General features: G+C 38.1%; 1 protein-coding gene across 1 annotated transcript in view; it reads left to right on the forward strand.

Moving 5' to 3' along the window:
• The first annotated feature begins 11,766 nt into the window (after positions 1-11,766).
• Zc2hc1a (zinc finger C2HC-type containing 1A) overlaps positions 11,767-23,300 on the forward strand; it is a 44,574-nt gene continuing 33,040 nt past the window's right edge. Inside the window, exons 1-2 of the mRNA XM_008826057.2 lie at positions 11,767-11,874; positions 22,726-22,799. Coding sequence (XP_008824279.1) covers positions 11,859-11,874; positions 22,726-22,799 — 90 coding nt within the window. The 5' untranslated portion in view covers positions 11,767-11,858. The remainder of the gene's footprint in view (positions 11,875-22,725; positions 22,800-23,300) is intronic.

Here is a 23,300-nt window from a genome sequence, read left to right on the forward strand (position 1 = left end):
TTCATTAGTACTTGGATGGAGACTCCTGTGATTTTGAGGTCAGGGATTGATTCCTCTGCCACTATGATGAATATGTGAGTTTCTGGCAATTATGTCTCCACTTCCTGCCTCAATGTAGAAGTGCCAGGATTACAGATGTGCATCCCCACATCTTTCTTTCTATGTGGGTTCTGGGGTTCAAGCTCAGGTCCTCAGACTTGTATGGCAAGCATTGTTACGCTCTAAGCCATCTCTCCTGCAACTAAGGGAGAGTTTTGACTTTAAAATTGGACATAGATTTGTATCTTTTGCTTACCCATTCTGCTTCCCAATTGATTAGTTTTTGAGAGGGAATACAATAAAATAATAAAACAAATAATATTAGCAAAAATTATATCTATACTACATTTCCACCTCAATATCAATCCTTTTCATCAACCACTCATCAGAAATATACATGTTCAGTGAACATAGAAATGCAATGAGTAAAACTTGTCACTAGAATGTTTCTTAAAAGTTTAAAATGCTTGGGACTGGAGAGACAATTCAGCAATTAAGAGCATTAGCTGCTTTTCCAGAGGGCCTGGATTTAATTGCCAGCACCAAAAAGGTGGCTAACAACCATCCATAACTCCAGTTCCAGGGAATCCGATGCTTTCTGCTGGTCTCTTTGGACTTTGCACAACATGGTGCACTTACATGCAGGCAATACACTCATACATATAAAATAAAAATAAACAAAAATTAAAACTGCTGAATGATTTGTCCGTTATGATTGATTAAATAAAAACAAAATAGAAGAAAAAAGTAAAATTCATCCTGTCTTTTCTGATTAAACTAGATTGCATTCTAAAATAAATATTTATTTAATATTTACTTAATAAAATATTTTACTAAATAAAAATATTTACTTAATAAATATTTTATGGAATTTGGTCAGTGTTTTACTTGTAACTTTTTCATTTATTATTCAAAATGAGATGATGCTATAATTTATTCTTATGTTGCCTTTATGTTGCTTGGAATCAAGGTTATACTGATCTTAAAAAAGATATTTATCAGCTTATCCCCTGTTTTATTTTATGGAACAACCTATGCATAATAGGAATTACACTGTGATTGAAAGTTTGCTAAAATTTGGCCTGGTTTTGTGGCACAAACTTTAATCCTAGAACTTGGGAGGTAGAGGAAGGTGTATATCACGAGATCTAGGCTAACCTGGTCAGCATAATCAATTCCAAGCCAGCCAGTGCTGACTAGTGAGACTGTCTCTCAAAAAATATTGCTGAACTTACCTGAAGAACACACAACAGACACCAAAAAGATCCAGACCATTATAAGGAGATACTTTAAAAACTATACACCACTTAATTTGAAAACCTAAAAGAAATGGATGGCTATCTAAAATCATGGGAACCACCAAAACTAAACCAAGAAGAGATCAACAGCTTAAACAGATCCATAACACACAAGGAAATTGAAGCAGTAAAACAAAACCTCCCGACTGAAAAAAGCCCAGGACCAGATGGACTTACAGCAAAATTCTACCAGATATTTAAAGAAGATCTATATCTAATACTACTTAATTTATTTAAAAAGGTAGAGATGGAGAGAGAACTTCCAAAGTCCTTCTATGAAGCCAGCATCACTTTAATACCAAAAGAGGTTAAGATACAAACAAAAAAAGAAAACTATAGACTCATATTCTTAATGACCATAGATACAAAAATTCTCAAGAAAATACTTGCAAACCACATATAGACACACATCAAAAAGATCATCCACCATGATTAAGTCGGTTTTATTCCAGAGATGCAGGAATGGTTCAATACACATAAGTCAATAAATGTCATAAATCGTACAAATGGGCTCAAAAACAAGAACCACATAGTCATCTCAATAGATGCAGAGAAAGCCTTTGACAAAATTTAACGTGCATTTATGTTCAAAGTCCTAGAGGGAATTGGACTGGAGGGGACAAACCTCAAAAATATTAAAGCCATATACAACAAATCCACAACCAACATCATTCTAAATGGAGAAAAACTAGAAGCATTCCCCTTTTAATCAGGAACCAGACAAGGCTGTCGACTATCTCCACTCCTTTTTAACATAATGCTTGAAACTCTTGCAAGAAATATTAGACAAGAGAAAGAAGTTAAAGGAGTAATAATTGGAAAAGAAAAGATCAAATTATCCCTTTTGCAGATGATATATTATATTTGAAACACCAAAAATTCCACCAGAAAACTCCTAGAAATGATTAACACTTTCAGTAATGTGGCAGATTACAAAATTAATCTAGAAAAGTCTGCTGCATTTCTACATACCAGTAACAAGCAACTGGAGAAAGAGTACATGGAAATGGTCCCTTTCATAATAGCTGCAAAAATAATAAAATAAAATAAAGTAAAATTAAATAAAATAAAAATCTCATAATAAACCTGCCCAAAGACATTAAAAACCTCTACAATGAAAATTTTGAATATTTAAATAAAGAGATTGAGAAAGACACCAGAAGATGGAAGGACCTCCCTTGCTCATGGATTGCAAGAACTAATATTCAGAAAATGACCCTCCCAGCAAAAGCTATTTATAGATTCAATGCAATGTCAATCAAAAGCCCCATGATATTCTTTACAGAACTGGAAAAACATCCTAAGTTTCATATGGAAGCACAAAAGACCTCGGATAGCCAAAGCAACCCTGAGCACTAAGAGCAATGCTGGGGGGATTACTATACCAGATTTTAAACTGTATTACAGAGCTATAGTCATCAAAACAACATGGTACTGGCATAAAAATAGACCTGTAGATCAATGGGAAAAAATTGAGTACATGCAATTTCAGCCATCTGATATTTGACAAAGGGGTCAAGCAAATTTACTGGAGGAAAGACAGCATGTCCAGCAAATAGTACTGGGAAAACAGGATCTCCACCTGTAGAAGAATGAAACTAAACCCCTATCTTTCATCTTGCACAAAAGTCATCTCCAAATGGATTAAAGGTCTCAATGTGAAGCCTGAAACTCTGAAACTGTTAGAAGAAAACATTGGCAGTAACCTACAAGACAAGGAAAAGACTTTCTCAACCAGACATCAATTGCTCAGGAAACAAGGTCATGAATCAACAAATGGGACCTCGTTAAACTAAAAAGCTTCTGTATCCCATAGAAGCAACCAAGGAAGTGAAGAGAAAACCCACAGGGTAGGAGAAAATCTTTACCAGCAACACATCTGACAGAGCTTTAACATCCAAAATATATAATGAACTCAAAAACAAAGAATCAAGAAGCAAGTAACCCAATTAAAAGATGGGCCTAAGGAGCTGAACAGAGAGTTCTCAGAAGAAATAAAAAGGGCTATGAAGCATCTTAAAAGGTGTTCAACATCATTATTATTTAGAGAAATACAAATTAAAAATACTTTAAGATTTCATCTCACACCAATCAGACTGGCTAAGATCAAGAGAACAAATGATATAAAATGTTGGAGAGGATGTGGGGAAAGGGGAACACTCATCCACTGCTGGTGGGGCTGCAAACTTGTTCAACCCCTATGGAAAGCAGTGTGGAGAACTCTCAAAAAACTAAAATTGAACCTACTATTAGACTCAGTTATACCACTCATTGGCATATACCCAAAGAACTCATCCTATTTCAGAGACACTTGTACATCCATGTTTGTTGCTGCTCTTTTCACAATAGCTAAGAGATGGAAGCAACTTACGTGTCCCTCAGCTGATGAGTGGATAATGAAAATGTGGTTCATATATATGATGGAGTTTTACTCAGCAGTAAAGAAAGATGAAATCATGAAATTTGCAGGTAAATGGATGGAACTAGAAACTGTTACACTAAGTGAAGTAACACAGACTCAGGAAAACAAATGACATATTTTCTCTCTCATATGTGGATCCCAGCACCAAATCCTTTTAAGTGAGTATGTATGTATGTAGACATAACTACAGGAACCAGGATAATGAAAAGGAACTGGGGAGGAAAAGAAAGAACCTGAAAGATAAGAAAAGTAGGAAACAGGCGTTGCTTAGGGATATATGGATAAAAATGGAGTTATTTTAATGGGGGGTGGGTTATACAAGGAATCTTGGGGATAAAGGGAAAGAAGGACCTCAGGAGAGGTGGGACCATAGGAGAAGGTTAATATTAAGGGAGAAATGGGGAAAATGGGGGCACTTTAAATGTGGACACCACTGTGGAAGGGGTAAACAATGAGAAAGATAAATAATGGCTAGCTAGTTAAAAAACAACAGGTAGAACCACATTAGTCCAACTAATATGACAAATTATAGAAGTAGTCCAACCTACTGACAAATTATACATACAAATAGCTCAAGGAACAAAATTTATGTCTAGTAAAGTTTTATCTAAGAATGTTTGCTTTTTGTCCAAGATTTATCTACATAGCACATGGTAATTAATAGTACCAGACTGGTGGAACTAACCTTCTTGTATGTTTAACTTTGAGGCTTATACTAATCTGGTCAGAGGGATTTAAAGGACCATTTTTGTTCCTTGCCCTCCAAGGTCGACTAAGTTCCCGGGTACTATGGAGCATCTCTCAAAATATCCTGTAACTGTGGTGAGTCACCTGTCCTATTGATCAAGGAGGCCATGGAGACCCCACCAGGTGGTCTTGAACCAGTGTCCAGTCTACAAAGAGGAGGGTCAATATAGAGGAACTATTTCCTCCATGCTTCCAAGTAAAGCCAACCATGGTTGAGGAGAAACTTTGACTTATCTTCACATAGATGGAACTGATAAAAGAAAGGAGCCAAGGGCCTCTCCCAAGCCCATGTGACCTCTGAGGAACAGATCTTCCAATAACCTGAATAGTAAAAATAAATTGGTTTATTTGGGCCAACTGTATGGTCTTAAACACCCAAAAGGAAAGTATAACCAAAGATTAAATGGATCAATATAATTCTTTAAGTGCCCATGTATATAGCCAAAGGCTACAAAACAAGACAGTCTGGCATTGGCCAGACAGGAGATACCTTCCTTTGAGTTGTTGGCCAGGGTGGCCCTAGAGACTCCAAGACAGTAAGTAACCCAGCATAGAACTGGGAAAATGAACACCAGACCCAAATCTTATCTGAAAGAATGTTGGCAACTGATTGCTGCTGGATGAGGAAGAGCTGATCTTCCTAAAACAAAGAACTCTAGATAGGCTGACTAGACTCAGTGGATGGACTTGCACTGGGGAACATCTGGGGGCACTGACAATGCAGTGGACAGTAACAGGGATTACAGAGTGTATTGGCTCCAGTGGGGGGAGGGCTATGGAAAGGTGCCATTTGGGATGCAGGTAAAAGAGGAATAAGATTGTTTGGGATGTTCTGTATTAAATACACACATATACACACAAATCAATAAATAAAAAGAATGAGATATATTTGAGGAAGAAGCATAAAAATTTGCTCCGTGTTAATTAGTAGATATGAAAAACATTACCATTGAAATCTACCTGATTAATTTATATCCATGCTCAGGTGCCAAGATCTCAGAAAGTAACCGACTGTGACTAGTAATAATAAGATATATAGAGATTAGAGGTACATGTGCAAACATCTAAGTGTTAGTTTCACTAAAAATGAATTTTTCAGTATGAAACAGTATATTTTAAAATGGAGATCTTTTTGAGAGGTTAAAACTTCACTCAATTTTATGTCTTATAGGGTTTATACTGAGTACAATAGTGTATAACTGTATTAATTCAAATGTGAACCTAAAAAATTTTAATGTTATAATTCTCTTTAATTACCTCAAAGGCACATTAATCTCAACATGCCCAAGGCTCATCTGTTTTTCAAGATTCAATTTCCAATACATATACAAAAAGTCACCTCCTGGTTTAATAAAAACAGATTGAATTAGTGTAGGTAAAAATTATAGCACTCATAGAAAAATATGTTGGAAAACCTCTTAGTTCAAAGGTTAATAGAAATTTATTAAAAACTAATTTGCAAAATTCTTAGGAAAATATGTAGTAGTCTCTTTCATCCATGATTTTGCTTTCCCTGCTTATTATCTGTGCTCAACTGAGGCCTGAAAATATGAAATGGAATATTGTAGAAATAGAATTTAAGCTTTACAAAGTTTAAATTCTGCCTGTGCATAAGGAATTCTTATGCAGGCCTCTGCCCTCACCAGGATTCGATCCACCCTTCTGTTGCACATATCTATGCTGGAGATGACAGGCACCAGCTAGTCATTTAGTAACCAGTCATGGCATTAAAGTGTTTGTGTTTAAGTAAGTCTCATTTTACTTAATAATAGGGCAAGAGTAGTGATGCTGGCAGTTTCATTAGACTGTATTGTAATGATTTGTCTATTATTTCTGTTATCGTTAATCTCTTATAATTGCTAATTATAAATTTATCATAGGTACATATCTACAAGGAAAAAAAAGCCATAGACTCCTAGGTGTCTGTATTATCTGTGGTTTCTTGTTCCACTGAGGTCTTGGAATATATTGTTGTGCTAACCCTCTTGTGTAGGTTAGTTTTTGTCAACTTGACACAAGCTAGAGTCAGCAGGGAAGAGGGAACTTCAACTGAGCCATTTCCTCCATCGGATTGGCTTGTGGGCATGTCATTTTTTTGGACATTTTTTTGATTGCCGGTTGATGTAGGAGGACCCAACCCACTGTGTTTTGTGCCATCAAATTCCTGGACAATGGGCCTGGGCTGTATAAGAAAAGCAGTTAAGTAAGCCAGGCCAAGCAACCCATAAGCAGCATTCTTCCATGGTCCCTGCTTCCGTTTCTGCCTCCAAGTTCCTGCTTGAGTTCCTGTTTTAACGTCCCCTGATGATGGACTGTAAAGTGTAAGATGAAGGAAACCCTTTTTCTCTCCAAGGTGCTTCTGGTCAGCAAGAGAAACCAAATGGACATCTATGGATAAAAGAGACAACCACACTGATGGGTTTGATAGAACTATAGTTAAAAGGATTCTCTTCAACGAATGACATCATAGGCAGGATTCCTATGAGACAAATTGGAAAAATATTTAAACTAATTTAAATTAGCCAAGATTTAGCATCTAAAAAAGCATTTACAAATCCACAAGAAAACGTGAGAAGCACAATTTAGAAAGGATTAAAATTGGGCAATATCGAAAGTCAAATTCGAATTATCATGTGGACAAAGAAATAGTCAACCCTTAACTCTCATGAGATGGGCAAAAACCGGAGGTAAGCCAGCAATTAATGAGAAGGTGGATATGCTGCTGATATGTAGAGAGCAATCTGGGCATACTTAGTGGAAATAATATGATCTAGCAATCTATTCCAGGAATGAATATAAGAGGAACTTGAGCCCAGGTTCATAAAAGGACATGCACAAAGATGTTCATTGTAGGAGTAAGTTAGAGACAACTAGCTCTTCACTACTGGAATGAGAAAGTAAAATGTGGCACATGCATAGTGTAAGATACCATCCACTACTCAAAAGCAATAAGCTAGTATTATATAGTAGTGTTTCTCTGGATATATGTTAACAATTAAATTTAAAAATGAGAAATCAAAGCAGGGAGTGGAAGTACATACCTGCAGTTCTCGCACTTGGGAGACAGAGACAAGGAGAATCAGGTATTCAAGACCAGCCTCGGCTACATAGTGAATTGTAGACCAGCCAGGCTCCAGAGAATACTGTCTCAAAACAAACAATTTAAATATGAAAATCATAAGAGAAACCCACAGTAAATTTAAAACAGGTGCATGTACAAAACAGCACCATTTACATGTGAAGGAATCACTCAGACCCAAAAGTTCCTCTGAACTTAGAGCATAAATGTAGTAAAGTGATGTCTATGGGGGGTGTGGGGGACTGGTAGACAGAGCTTTACCCAGGACTGCCTCTACTGCATGGTAACTTCCTTGTTCTGGTTTGAATGAGCAATACCCCTATAGACTCAGTTACTTGGTCCCCAGTTGGTGGCATGTTTGGTGAAGGTCCTGGAATCTTTAAGAGGTGTAGCCTCACTGGAGGAAGCATGCCACTAGCGGCAGGCATTGAGAGTTCATATCCTCCTGTCACTTTCAATTACTCTCTGTGCTTCGTCTGCATGCTTGAAGATGTGAGTGTCCCACTTCCTGCTCCAGAGCCTTGCCTGCCTGCTGTCATGCCTCCTCCAAATGATGGACCCTCTGTCTGGGACCATAAGCCCAAATAAACTCTTTGTTCTATAAGTTTCCTTGGTCATGGTGTTTTATTATAGTAGCAAAAAAGTAACTAATGCATTCTATTGCATGTTAACTTTCTAGAGATCAGATAGAGTTTGAAGCTTTCTGTTATGTGTAGAGTACATATATGCAAATATCTCAATAAGCATTTTAAGAGTTTTGCAGTTGCGATTGAAAATCTATTTGTTGTGGGAAGTGATGAATAGGTGTGATCATAACATAAGGTTAAAATGTATTGTTTTGCAACTGGAAAGTAATTGTAAGAGTAGAGGAGAATAGAAGTTCCTTTTATAATTGATAATAGAAATGCATGAATCCCTCGTGCTGAAGTAGTTGTCAATCAGCAGGAGATGAAGTTTGCTTATGGCTCTCTGTTTCAAAGCTCCCTTACTTGAGATTTTCTTGTCTAAGACATCTTTCCCGCAACAAATCTCCATCTCTGACAGTTTATCTCTCATTCCTTTCTGATTATCCCAGGCCATGATGAACACTTAGGATTCTTTTCCTTGAACACTTTATGAATTTTGCTTTTTACTTCAATCTGAAAAACTAAACTAGTAATATCCAACTCAAAATTTGCTTCTTTGGTATATAACAGTCCCATTTCCTCACTTACAAGTAAATGTTTCTTTGGTTTTGATAAAAAGGATATATCAGTTGGTTATGATTGTCTAATGTAAGTGTTTTGTTTTGTCTTTGCACATCAAGTTGTGGCAGGTCTTTCCCGGTGTGGCCATGGAGGAGAAAGATGCCCTATATAATGGAGCTAACTAGACTGAGCAGTGTTTTCTTACTGAACTTTAGATCTCATTCAGCTGCATTGTGCAAATGATCTGAAAGAGAGCTAAAGGCTGGCTTTTGAAAGGAAACTTGAACCTTATGTGAGATCCAACAAAAAGCTGTGACTTTCAAACACAAAGCTATGCGTCCTTGCCTTATCCCTTTGGAAGGTGAAGAAAAGAAGTAGAACCGCTCTAGTAAATGGTAATTGAATGGAATATAACATTAAGTAGAAAAAAAAAATCACGAACTTGAAGTACTAAGACAAGGTACTATATCTGTTTCAGCTGCTTCCTATTTGAAGGTTTGGAGCAGGTTAGAAAAACACACATGTAACTTTGTTTTCCTTTTTCTATAAGAAGACAAGAAGACCTTATTATCAACTAATTATATCACTTGGCACCTAACAGCTTAGGAATATAAAATCAGTTTCATTCATTTTTAGTACCTGCCTAGTGGTAAAATGGGCCTGAAGCCTAGAAGATAATAAGTATTTGCTGAATGAATATATCAGAAAAATGGAATGGACTGTAAGATGTTATATCAGAGATGTGTGCCAAGAAGAAAGATTCACAGTCCAGGAATTTCTGAGGCATGGGGAGAAATGTGTGGAATCAAATAGGAAGATGTCTTCTTTATGTTCAAGGCAGTGTTGGTGGAAAACTGGAGTAGGCAAGATAGCATAGAAGTGTTGGGAGCCCAGAACAGGAAAGAAGACCAGTCAGTACACATGTTTTTATTACCAAGATCCACTGTAGAAATGCCTACCCAATGTATGTTCACATGCCTGAATATTCGAGGTTACATTTAAGGCAGCTAGGAGACAAGGCATGGCAATGAGGTATATAAAGATATCATGGTAGGCTTTAGAGTTAGATCCAGCAGAGTTTAATTTCAAGCTCTGCCACTTATTTTGTTCATGATACTGACAAAACATGAATCTCTCTGAGCCATCTAGAAAGTGAAGATTTTAATTTGAAAAATGAAGACTGTGGAATATACTTTGTAGACCTGGTTTGCAGATCTATTAAGTAGATAAATAAAAGAGATGTAAGACAATGCCCAAGGGAGTGGGCATGGATTTGATCAAAACACCTTATATGCATGTATGAAAGTCTCAATAAATTATTTAAAAAAGACATGTCTAACAGGATGTGCTCTTTTTCTTTATATGTGTATGTATGTGATGATATGTGTGTAAGTGGATGCACATGTGTATGTGTAAGTGTGGATGCACATGTGTATGTGTGCCACTACCTGCATGTGTGGATGTCAGAGGACAACTTGGTAGTCAGTGCTCTCTTCCCACTGAAGCTTTTGAAGATTAGACTCTGGTCACCAGGCTTGCTTTGAGCCGCTGAGCCAACTGGCCTGCACTACAATGTATTACTATTATTATCATCATTATCATCTTTCTTGCTATAATCATCATTGATGGTATTGTACATTTTATGTCTGATAGGTATGTATCCATCAGCTTAATATTTGTCAAGAACTTGTAAATACTTTATTTTTGTATTTTTTTTTCTTTCCATGGTGTTTTAAAAGCTATCCCCCACCCCCTCAAATCTGACTTTGTCTTAGAAGCACTTAGGAGAATGAAGGAACCATTGTGCAGTCAGTATAGGGTAGCTAGGGCACCTCTATGGCTGTTGTTCCTCAAGCCAGCTCTACCCAGAAACTCAGAAGAGCTGGAGTCAGAACAGAATGAAAGACTGGACAGTTCTCAGTTTTCTTTCCATGACTCTATACAGGAAACACACTAACCACATTCATATGTGCTTAGAGCACTTTCTCAATCAAAAACAAGACCTTCTGAGGTTTGTTTACTTCTTTAAACAAAACCTTCATGTTAGTGGAGAGCTGTAACAGTCTTGCTTCCTGAAGGTTAATGATGTGGAAAATGCATACAAAATTAGTCAAAATAATTTTTCAATTAAACAAATTGATGAAAAATAAGATCTGTTCTGCACAAAATAATACTGATAACTTAGCAGTAGTTACATTAGAATCAACAAACAATAGGGCTTATCATTACTAAATAGCCCTAGTTCAGGCGAAATGTGAAACAAAGCCATTACAATGGTTTGCGTTAGTTTTGAAGTTATCTTCATTCCGAGGTTTTGACTTGAGAGAAACAGGCCTCATTGTATCATTGGTAGCTTGACTTCCCAGTTGAAACTCCTCAACAAAGCACAGCTGGTGGTTATAAGGCCAGCAGACCAAGTGCAAGCATAGGGCGGGGGAAGTTTGGGACAGGACGAGGTTTCACTTCTAATTTCTGGCCCAACTTTACATGCTGAGGAAATTGCTTTCAAAAATATGATTTCTTTAGGAAATACAGTGTCTTAACTTACAGAGCTAAGTATGAAGAGCGAGTCTAGGGATATACAGTGGCAACGTTGCATGACTAAATAGTTGAAAACCTGGATTGGGGGAATGGGAAGGTGGAGGGGGCCCTGGAGGTGGGGTGGCGGTTGGGGGTGCATCAGAGACCTGTGTGGGAGCGAGGCTTCTTTAGATTGTTTCAAGAGTTGGCTCAGAGGGACTTGCAGAAAGACATCCTTGCACCGCCTAGCGATGGGGAGTCCCTGAGGTCCGGAAGTAGGAGAACAATGTTGGAGGAGGCTAAACTGGGCTGGAGTGGAAAAGGCGCTGTGGGTCACAGACCGCCTACGGGAGCAACGGGAGCATTGTGGCTTCCCGGGAGGGAGACTGGGAGAGCTTGGGGAGGAGGAGGGGGTGCGCGCGGCGGCCTCGCCCTCCGTAGCCCCGCCCCCTCCAGGAAGGGCCAATGGGAGGCCTGGATGTTAGCGGGTGGGAGGTGCGGCCGGGTTGCTACAGCAGGAGCTGGGCGGTGGCGGGTGCTGCTGGTGGAGCCCGAGGCGGCGCGCCATGGAGGGGCTGGAAGGTGAGGACTCCGGGGGTTACGGCTGGGCGGTTTGAGCGGGCCAGGGCGGTGTAGGCCAGGACACCCGGGGCGAGGGAGGCCGGGTGGGTCCGCGACGCCTGGGCTGGAGCTGGACGCCCCGCCGCGCCGAGCGGCGACCCCTCACCACCGGCAGTGCTGGGTCTTCGCGAACCCGCGGACCAGAGCCCCTTCGGCCTCTCGCCTGACCGGCCTAACCTACCAGTTTTTGACCCCTGAGTTGCCTTAGGAAATCAGTGTCTGGCCAGATTTCACTTTCCTTGCAAACTGGATTCTCTGTCACTGTTAATGTTCAGGACTCTGGGGCTCCGGGGTCTCTTGCTGGCCCCTTGGGACCGTCCCCCCCCCCCCCCCGCCAGGCTTTCCCTGGGTAGCCCTTCTTCCATTTCTACAGCATCTGCATGGGACGGATGCCAGAGCATCTCCTTAGGAAGTGTCTGACCCTGGCCACCTTTACGGCCAGGACAATAGCTTCATGGCTTAATGGTTTATTCACGAGGGCTGGTTAGGGAAGACATAGCTTTGGCTCCTTATTTATGCTGTAACCATGAATCCAGATTTTGCTTTGTTCCCAGAGCCTTCACTTTTTCTCTCCTCTTCATCCGTTTTATCCTGTGCAAGGACAACATTCGCTTAAAAACAAAGGAAGGAGAGAAAGAAAAAAATACTAGTTTTGGTAACAACAATTTCAAGATAATATCTATATCTATATCTATCTATCTATCTATCTATATATCCTTCAGGGGCATAAGTCTTCAAAATCGGTAGAACTTGATACTGCACTTTTTTCTCCTAAATAATATATCAATTTTCATGGATTTAGGTGAAATTAAGAGTGAGGCAGGGCATTGAACCCTTCATATTGCATGATAAAGAGTAAAATATTTCATATTGTTGTATGAAGTGAAAAGTGTAAATGAGTAATGCTTTTCAGCTCACCAGAATGCAAATGCAATAATATGATTATGAATTTATATCAGTTTTCCTTTGCAGTAAAGCTCTCATCGATTACCCTGAAGATGATAAAGAATTCGAATTGGCCATTTGTGGGTAGCTCTAGTATACTGTTGCCTGTGAAGGTGTTGTCTGTGTATTTTAATACTAGGGGTACCATTCACGTTGCCATGAAAATAAGAACCTGTAATGTCAGTCCTGCTTTTGGCTGACTCTTTACGAGACCCCTGGAGGCAGCCTGTTTTAATTATTTAAAGCTATGCATTGATATAGCAGAGAGGGTGGGATCATGGGTTCTAGAATTCTTTTGAGGTTGTAGTGCATGAAAAGTGCTTCAAAACACTAGATTTTTAGTCAATAGTGAAAGGTGAGATTTTTAACTAGTAATCCACTTGTTCTAAGCACTTTTCTCCTGAGGGTGTGGCAAAGAACTTAAGTAGCCAAAGCTCTCATTTTAATATTCCTTGTGTCTTAGCTCTGCTGACGTTGCTATTGCCAACTAACTCAGAATGTTTGGACATATAATGGAATACTATTATAATATTCATTTATGTGGGTGGAGAATGCATCAATTTAGATGCACTATGGAATGGGCGTATTTTACAAATCCGGTTTATGCTAAACAGTACTGGCCCTTTAAACATTTTGATTTTTTTTCCTAACAAAATAAAATGCTGTCATAACTGTGATGTGTTTAATTGCAATGAATTAGGTCAAAATTAAAGAAAAAAGTGTCTGTCAAAACAGCTGAATATTGGCACTTTCAAGTGATTCAATCCAATAAAGGCTCCAAGAGTTTTCTGTTGATTGGAAAACATGGGTTTTCTTGTTTCACTTCCCCCTGCCTTCTTAAAAAAAAAAAAAAAACGCAGTCCCTATTAAATCGCAATTTTGCAAAGATCAAAGCTTTGAATCTTAAGACTTATTCATATTGGAAGTTACAGTGCAGTATGTAGTATAAATCTTTTAAATTTGCTTAAAAAATTTACTGTTATCGAGCAGAAATCTGTGACATATGACTTATATTTCTGGTTGATTGGACTCTTGAAAAATTCTATTGGAGATAATTGTACTCATTGGTAAGTTTGTTTACATGTAAATCTTAGACCACTTACAATATATTTTTTTCTTTTTATCTTCTGGAGCTTCTCTGTCTCTTACATTGTCACAGAGTTGAGCTATTAAAACTGCCTACTTTATTGAGGCCAAATGTAAATTTTCTCATGATTTTGTATAATTGATAGCAGAACTTTTGCATGACCTGAGTAATTTGAGCAAAGATTTAATTCCTTTTCATGTAAAAGTTCTCTACAGATGTATCCAAGAAGAGTAGTGGTCTTTTACCACCTAAAAAACTAAGAGGTGATAAAATTCTAAGGAGGTTTTACTCCATACAGTATTGTCATTGCCTTCATGATATCCTAATGTGTGGTTCTAACATTTATGCCTGCATTAGGCTGACCATCCCTCTATGGACTACTGCAATTTTAAGTTCTTAATACTGCCTCTGGACTTAATTAGAAGTCCTCTTGCTCTTCTCTAATCTAGCCCTGATCTAGTTGAAGAGAGCCTTCAGACCTTATTAATGTTTCTGTTTTGTTTTAACTTAGCATAAATGTATACTGGTTTACTGAATAATCCATCATCTTTCTGTATTAGTGCTCATGTTGTTGGGACTCTTGTTTGGTGCTAAGTTGGAAGCCAGATACCTTGATAGCTGGCGTATTGAAGAGGCTTGTATTTTACTGTTTGCCTTATTTTGTTGTTGCATTTGTTTTACCTGTATGATTTAGGTGTATTATTCAATAAGAACCTCAGAGTTTTCCTGACTATTAAAAGAGCTATTGAACATTAAGCTACCTTAACTGTATTAAATATTAAACATACATAGATTACGTAGATAAGGTATTAACTAAGTGCCAACTACATTGAAATATATATTTACTCAGTGAATAAAGTCTTAGGGGCATCAAGATGCTTAAGGAAAAAAAATCTATATATTTTTTTGGTCTTTTTGGGACAGGGTCTCTCTGTAACCCCAGCAGGCCTGAAAAGCACTATGTACACCAGGCTGGCCTTGAACTCACTGAGCTCCTCTGCCTCCCAAGTGCTGGGATTAAAGGTGTGTGCCACCATGGCCCAGCAAGAATATTCTATTATAGCTAAAACATAAGCATGAGCATGTTCTTTCCTGAACTGCTTACTGAAGTCCAGATAACAATGGCTAGGATAGACTGGAAAAAAGAGGAGATTGTAAATAGAGACAGGATGGCAAAAGTAAGGAGAATTAAAAAAGGAGGATAGATTTAGAAAATATTCCCGAGATTGAAAAAATGAGATATGACTGCTTACTGAATGAAAGAATAAAAGATTCCCAAGTTAATGAGATTGGCTTTAGCACATGGGAGTTTCCGATGAGAAATTCTCATAGTTCCTTGGCAATTATTTACCTGGAGATTTTAGTAGTTAATCACCAGCAAATGGGAGCAACTACTTAGGCTATCACATTTAACAAAATAAAAGAAATAGTAAAATCTATCATTTTAGGGTTGAACATAATAGGAAATTAGAGTGGGTGAAATCTTTAAAAAAATCTAAAGTAGTTGTCAAGAAAACGATATGGGGAAGAAACTAGTATTTATGGAATAGTAAATGAGCTAAAAAAGCGGATACTGCTTGATAAATCTAGGAAATTCAAACCTTGCTTAGTTTGTGTGACTTGGAAAACTAGGTATTAGGAAGAAGAAATACAGAAGCCCAAAGAGGAAGAACATAAAGGTTAAAGAGATTTATGAGTGCCTCATACTGTGGAAAAACCTAGTAGGATGAGGGGGCTAAAGAAGGATTTAAATATTTAATTTTAATATTTAAACCCTGATGTGCTAAAGCCAAGCTCATTAACTTGGGAATCTTTTATTCTTCTTTCATGCAGTAAGCAGTCATATCTCATTTTTTCAATCTTGGGAATATTTTCTAAATCTATCCTCCTTTTTTAATTCTCCTTACTTTTGCCATCCTGTCTCTATTTACAATCTCCTCTTTTTTCCAGTCTATCCAAGCCATTGTTATCTGGACTTCAGTAAGCAGTTCAGGAAAGATAACATGCTCATGCTTAGGTTTTAGCTATAATAGAATATCTTTCTGGGTCATGGTGGCACACACCTTTAATCCCAGCACTTGGAAGGCAGAGGAGCTCAGTGAGTTCAAGGCCAGCCTGGTGTACACAGTGCATTCCAGGCCTGCTGGGGCTACAGGGAGACCCTGTCCCAAAAAGGCCAAAAAAAAAAAAAAAACAAAGTTTACTTTATTTAAGCACATTAGTAGAATGATGGTGACTACTTAGCTCCTATTATCTTTACTTGCCTGTTGCATTTATAAAATACAATGACCAAGGCAACTTATAGAAGGAAGAGTATATTGGGGCTTATGCTTCCAGAGGGGGAGTCCATAATGGCGGCGGGGTGGGGGTAGTGTGGCATGGTAGCAGGTCACTTGAGCAGGAAGCTGGGAGAACCCGTTTTTAATGGCAAATGCAAGACAGAACAAACTGGAAGTGAGAGGAACATCAAAGCCTGCCCCCAATGACATACTTCTCTAGCCAGACTGCCATCTCCCCAGACAGTGCCACCAACTGGGAACCAAATGTTAAATACTGAGCCTATGGGGAGATTTCTCATTTAAACCACCACACTTACATTTCTTAAAATCTGCTAGTTTTTCCCTGATCCTGTCCACTTCTAGCATAGACTAGTGTTTTGGACTGTAGTTGCCTAGGTAAATGAAAGCCAGAGATGAGAAGACTAACTATAATAAGAAAAAGTCAGAGTCACTCTAAGGTAAGAAATTAATTGATAGAAAACAGAAAGTTGGGGCTGGAGAGATGGCTCAGTGGTTAAGAGCACTGATTGTTCTTGCAGAGGACCCAGGTTCGATTCCCAGCACCCACATGGTAGCTACTATGAACCGTCCTTAACTCCAGTTCCAGGGGAATCTGAAGCCCTCTCTGACCTCCCGGCATTGCACGACATGGGTGCACTCACATACATGCAGGCAATACACTCGTACCCATAAAATAAAAATAATAAATAAAATTAAAACAGAAAGTCTAGAGATAGCTTGAGTATTTAAAAAAAATTCTAACCTTTTAAGGTGTACTCAATAAACCAGAGTCAGATAGCTAAAGTGTAGTGGAGGTGAAGGTCATCTGTTGAATTTGTTTGGTGTGTATCTGCAAGTCCTACTCTTGAGATGTTTCAGAGATTGTTATCTGAAAGCAGATAGATAAGATCTGTTGTAAAGGATCTTGGGAATAAAGTGGTGTAACACATGCTGTGTGCTTCAAGAGTTCTGTTGAGTGTCAAAAGCTGGATTCAGATGAGCCTTGGTGAATATAAGCCCAGCCAGCAGTGAGACATTGACTTCCTGTGACGGGTGCCGCAACTGTTCTTACTTTCAAAATTCCTTTTAAAAATGGTCCCTTGCATTTCTTAAATGTATGCATTTTGGAGTGTTCCAACTATTTTAGATAATAGTACTTTTTAATTTCACCTATACTGTATAATATAAAAATATAATTTCAGCCATATGCAAGTTTTTAAGTCACTAAATATTAGTAACTCGTAGCAGTATCAATAGTTTATAATGGACAAAATTTCCAAAGACAGATTAGTTTTTTGAGCACTCCTAAACACTAAAGTACTTTTTAAAAAGTTTCATTAATATTGTGGCCATTTCATACATGTATACAGTGCATCTTGATCAAATTCACCCCCATCCTACTCCCCACCTACTCCCCTGGGGACATCCTACCACCTCCAGACACACATGCATCCCTATGACCATGTCCTCATCTCTTTTGTCTTTTCTTTTTGTAACCCACTGAGTCCCATTGGTGTTGTCTGCTGGAATATTGGCTGCTCTTGTTGACTTGATCTTGTGAAGGTAGTCATGACTGCAATGAGTTCATGGGTGCCACAACCATGTCATGTCCTTAAGACAGCATTTCACGGTACTCCTTCCCATCTTACAGCTCTTACCTTCTTCCCACCCCATCTTCTGTGATGTTCCCTGAGTCTTGGGGGTAGGGTTAATACAGATGTCCTGTTTAAGGCTGCCCACTGCAGAAGAAGCCTGCTAACCTCTGGCCAAGGGTGAGAGCAGCACCAGTCTATGGGTATCCACAAATATTTAGAAGGCAGCTGGACACTATCCACTTAGCAAAACAACACTAGTAGGTTAACCCCTAGGACCTAAGACATACAGAGCCATGGGCTTTGACCAGATTTACAGTACCAGATGTGAATTCCCCCCTTTGGAACAGCTGTTATATCCAATCAGAAAGTGTTTGGCCACCCCCACAACCTTCATGCCACTTTTGCAGAGAGGACACATTTTATCAGGCAGGTCAGAATTGTAATGTACATGATCCAGCACCAGTTAAAACTATTGATATTCCTTTCTCCCGCCGTTACCCCATAGCACCCTCTGGCTATGAAAGCTAACAATCATTCATACATAACTACAGTTCCAGTGGATCTGGTACCCTTTCCTGGCTTCTTAGGGCATTGCACACATGGGTGCACTTACATACATGTGGGTGAAACACTCATACAAATAAAATAATTAAAAAAAATATATATATATATATACATACAGTTAAGAGCTGGATTCAGAGGGGTGAAATCAGGAGCAGAAAGCAAACACTACTAAAAGAGTATTCACACTTAGAGGTATGCATAAGTCAATAAAGGATGTTAGTGTTCTTCAGGCACCCTGCATTGGTGGGCACTTCCCCCAGAAGACATGGATTATTAAATGGAAGTCTCAGTGTCATATGCAGTGTCCTTACTAGTTATTGGATAGAGAGGTCCTAGAGGCACCTAAACCAACAGTGCTCTTGGTTGCCAACCAACTAGATGGCAAGGCCCTAATGCTGAAGACATAATTCACTTTGGTATATAAGTGCACCCGTGTATGCAGTGCCCTAAGAAGCCAGGAGAGGGTATCAGATCCACTGGAACTGTAGTTATGTATGAATGATTGTTAGCTATCATATGGGTGCTGGAAATTGAACCTGGATCTTCTGCAAGAGCAGCCAGTGCTCTTAGCCATTGAGCCATCTCTTCAGCCACTATTATATTTTTATATACTTGGCAGACCTTTGCATAACTCAGAAAGAAGGAGATTTATTTATGTAATGTATAGTAAAGCATTTTATTATGTAATATATTAATCACTCTGAATTTTAAGGTAGATTAGATTTAACATATATTATCTACATGTAAGAGGTGCAAAGCTGAACCTGTGATCATTTACATATTTCTTTCTAGTTTACCTGGTGAGGACCTCTCACAAGGAGAGAAATACCATATTCTTGGCTATTGATCCTTTTAGAGGATTAGTTCTCTATGTGGACATGTGGAAGTGATTTCATCAACATAATACAAACTACCTGAAGAGTTTGTTTTCCTATATACATTGATATATCTTTTATATGAAGAATTAAAATAATGCATCAGTAATAAAGATGTTTTGTTGTCCATATATATTTCTTACTAATGTAGTTGTAGATTTTGTTATGTAACCTAAAGTCTCTATACAAAAGAAATTACATTTCCTGCCCAGGGACTTGGTTCTCAGTGATAATGCTGAGATTTGGAGTTAGATAGTAGAGGAAAAATTCCAATGCTTTGTCTGCTACATTGTTTTGTCTTTTAATAATGGAATAGAACACAAGGTGGCTTTTGACTCTGAGACCTAAAATATTTATCCTGACCACTTTGTATATGTTTTAGTAGCTCTTTTTTGTTGTTGTTGTTTTGAGTCATGATGTCCCTGTAGCCCTAGCTGGAATAAAACTTGCTATGTAGTCCAGGCTGACCTGATCTAGAGATTTACCTGCCTGTCTCCCAAGTGCTGGGATTGAAGATGTGCACCACTGAGCCCAACATAGTTTTTAATAAGTCTTACCATCAAGACACAGAAGAAATTAGAAATTTGTGTTTATTGTGAAAATTTTTTTTCTAAAGATTATTTTCTTTTATTGAGGTTTTTGCCCTTTATCCCCGTTTGAAACAGGGTCTAGCTATGTAACACCAACTGGCCTTGAACTTCTGATCCTTGTACCATGACCTCTAAAGTGCTGGGGTTGGAGGAGCATACCACCATTCATGGCTTGAGGTTACTGCTGCTGTGTACATTCCTTTTTATGCTTTTTAGTGGCAGTGGTTTTCTTTTCCATTAAAGACATTTTGAACATGTTTGATGATTTGTGGGAATTAATTCCAAGAAATTTTTTTATTATATGATAAAGGTGTGGCTGCTATTAAGTTTTAAATTTTTTGTCAAAAACATGGGAGATAATTTGATTATTTGCTAAAATGATAGATAAGTAAATCAAATAGATTGTCTTGGCTTCGTGAGAGTATTGATTGTGTCATTGTGCCCATACTACAGTATGGGATACAGATCTGTGATTAACAGGAGCTCAATTAGCCACTCAGATTATGCCAGTGTACTGAGTTTATTTTTCTCATTGGTTAATTGGAAAGGAGTGTGTTGAGCAGTAAACTCAGGGCTTTGACATGCTAAGTCAGTACCTCCAACTAAACTAGACCTCCAGACTCAGGAATTAATTTGAGATTCTGCTTTTTCATGTGCTTTACAAGTGGATCCCAAAATATACTTTTAAGCAATGTAATATTTTCTAACCTTGTGTATTGTTGGATTTTTGAACCACTGCTTTGTTTTTAAAAGAATATATGAAAATTGTGAATAAGCTTAATAGATTATTCACCATGTATAAGTGTTTTGCCTGCATCTATGCAAAGTGCACCACATATGCCTGTGGAGGCCAGAAGAGGTTGATGGATTCCCTGGGACTGGTGTTATTTGCCATGTGGGTGCTGGGAACCAAACACCCCCTTCCCCAGTCCAGTCCTCTGCAGGAGCCACCAGTTCACGGACTCACTGAGCCATCTCTCCAGTCCCCTTAATGACACTTTTATCTTAATTAACCTAATGGATTCCACATCATAGCTACTTCAGCTTTTGGAGTTAATGGTCCCACTATTGAGCTTGCTTAAGTAATCTTATATAATATCAGAGAAGGATCCTTTAGGCAAGTCCTATGTTCACTTTTGTAATGTGCAGCTTTAACTACTTCCATACAGATATCTCACCTCTGTCTGAAATTACAAGTAGTCACTATTCAGCAGTAAAACAGGGCAGTAGGCTGCTAGCAGGATGGGACAACAACAGTTCTCCTGTGACCTGCATTTGAATACATTCCCACCAGTTTGTTTGGATCACTTTATTGGTTCTTTGTGCATTCACCAAATGTTACAGGACATTTTTTAAAAAATATTTTTATTTTTATTTTATGTATGCATGTATCACCTGCATGTAGGTAAGTACACCTGTGTCGTGCAATGCCCACGGAGGTAGAAGAGGCTGTCGGATCTCCTGGGACTGGCATTACAGACAGTTGGTAGCTGCCATGTGGGTGCTAGGATTCGAACCTGGGTCTTCTGCAAGAACAACCAGTGTTCTTAACTGCTGAGCCATCTCTCCAGCCCCAACAGGTGCACCTGTGTCATGCAATGCTCCTAGAGGTTAGGTGAGGGCTTTGGATCTTCTGGAACATGATTTTTAGCTGCCGTGTGACTGCTGGTATTCGAACCTGGGTCTTCTGTGAGAGCAGCCAGTGCCCTTAACTGCTGAGTCATCTCTCCATCCCTGGTACAGCCCTTTCTTTTAAAAAAATTTTTAATTTTTATTTATGTGTATGAGTGTTTTATGTATATGTATGTAAGTGCACCACATAAATGCAATGCCCACAGAGGTCCGAAGGCTTTGGATTCCCTGGAATTGGAATTATGGACAGTTGGTAGCTGCCATGTGGGTGCTGGGAACTGAACCTGAGTCCTCTGCAAGACAAACCAGTGTTCTTAACTGCTGAGCCATCTCTCCAGCCCCAACAGGACATATTTTATGGAGTCAAATTATGCATGCTTTTAAGGAGTTTGTTACTTCTTGCTGAAAATGTTTTTCTTTTGTTATATGATAATTTTTTACAATAAGTGAAATATTAAATGGAAAATGCATGTTTACAAGTCACTTTTAGAAAATTATAGGTATGAAAGTAAATTTAAGATTAATACTGAGGTTAAAAATAAAATGACAAGCTAACTCAGTGATGCAGTGTCTCAAAGAATATAATTTTTTCTTTTGAATCATTTCAACAGTAAAATCTGTCATATCCAGGTGTATGGTAGGCATTTTAATTGCATGCAAATTGTAGCTAGTCTTTTATTTAATTAATTGTGTCCATGGGGTCAGAATATCTAAAAGAAGAATGAATCTTAATATAAGTATGATATGTTTAAAAGAATGCATAACTCACAAGATAACCTGAAGCTTGTATAACTAGGATGCTTATACTTCTGATTGTCTACTGATAACCAGAACAAAAATTTTAAAATCATAGACTTCCTAGATTATCTCAGGAAGACTGACTAGTCATAAGTAAAAAGTATTCAACCTTTAGAGCTATTACTAAGGTAAATCTGATTTCTGGATATTGATATTTACAGTGGATCTAGCTTCTAAGTTGAGATATGATAAACTGATTTCATTAAATAATTACAAGCAAACCACTTATTTCAATTTAGTTATTTCTTACAATCACCACTTTTCCCTTTAGCTCACGGATCACTCTAGGCCTTAAGACATCGTAATTGATCATTTTGATCATTTTGAATTGAAACATTTTTTATAAGAGTTCACAATTTACCTGTGAGACTTAGGAGAAAACATTAGAAGTTAAAATTTCATAGTTTTTATTGTAGATTTTTTTAATCAAATTATTTTCTATTTTAGAAAGTGGAAGTGTCCAAGTTGGAGAATTGTTGCCTTGTAAGATTTGTGGAAGAACATTTTTTCCAGTAGCACTGGTAGGTAGACTAGTTTTATGCAACTTTCCTTTGGAATTTAATAGATCTCTAGTTGTTTAGTAGGGGAGGACAGCTGTTATGGGACAGTTTTAATGAAGAATTCTGTGCAGCTATCTTTGAAGCCTGGTCTCATCTGAGTCTCACTTTCTTCCAGCTCTTCAGAGTATGGCTGAGCTTCTGATCTCTTCTAGTAAATGCTAAATTCTTCCTGGCTTTGTAGGAATATCACTAGCTACAAATACAAAGCCTGAGACAAGCACCTCTTAAATATATATAAGAATGTATTTATAGAGATAAAATGTTATAATTTCTGGCATTTGCTTTAAGGTACTTGAGGAGCAGGGATAGAGTTTCTAAAATGCTAGGATGTGTTGAGCTGTGTAATGAGTAAATGGGGTTAATTATACTATTTTCTTCCTGTGTTTGAAATCATCCAAAGGAAAGTTTTTTACCAATACAAAAATGAAGCTAAAATATATAAATTCTTCAGACACTTTTACC

The sequence above is a fragment of the Nannospalax galili genome, unplaced genomic scaffold, assembly GCF_000622305.1.
Source record: "Nannospalax galili isolate Female #2095 unplaced genomic scaffold, S.galili_v1.0 scaffold829, whole genome shotgun sequence".
In the NCBI taxonomy this organism is placed as follows: Eukaryota; Metazoa; Chordata; class Mammalia; order Rodentia; family Spalacidae; genus Nannospalax; species Nannospalax galili.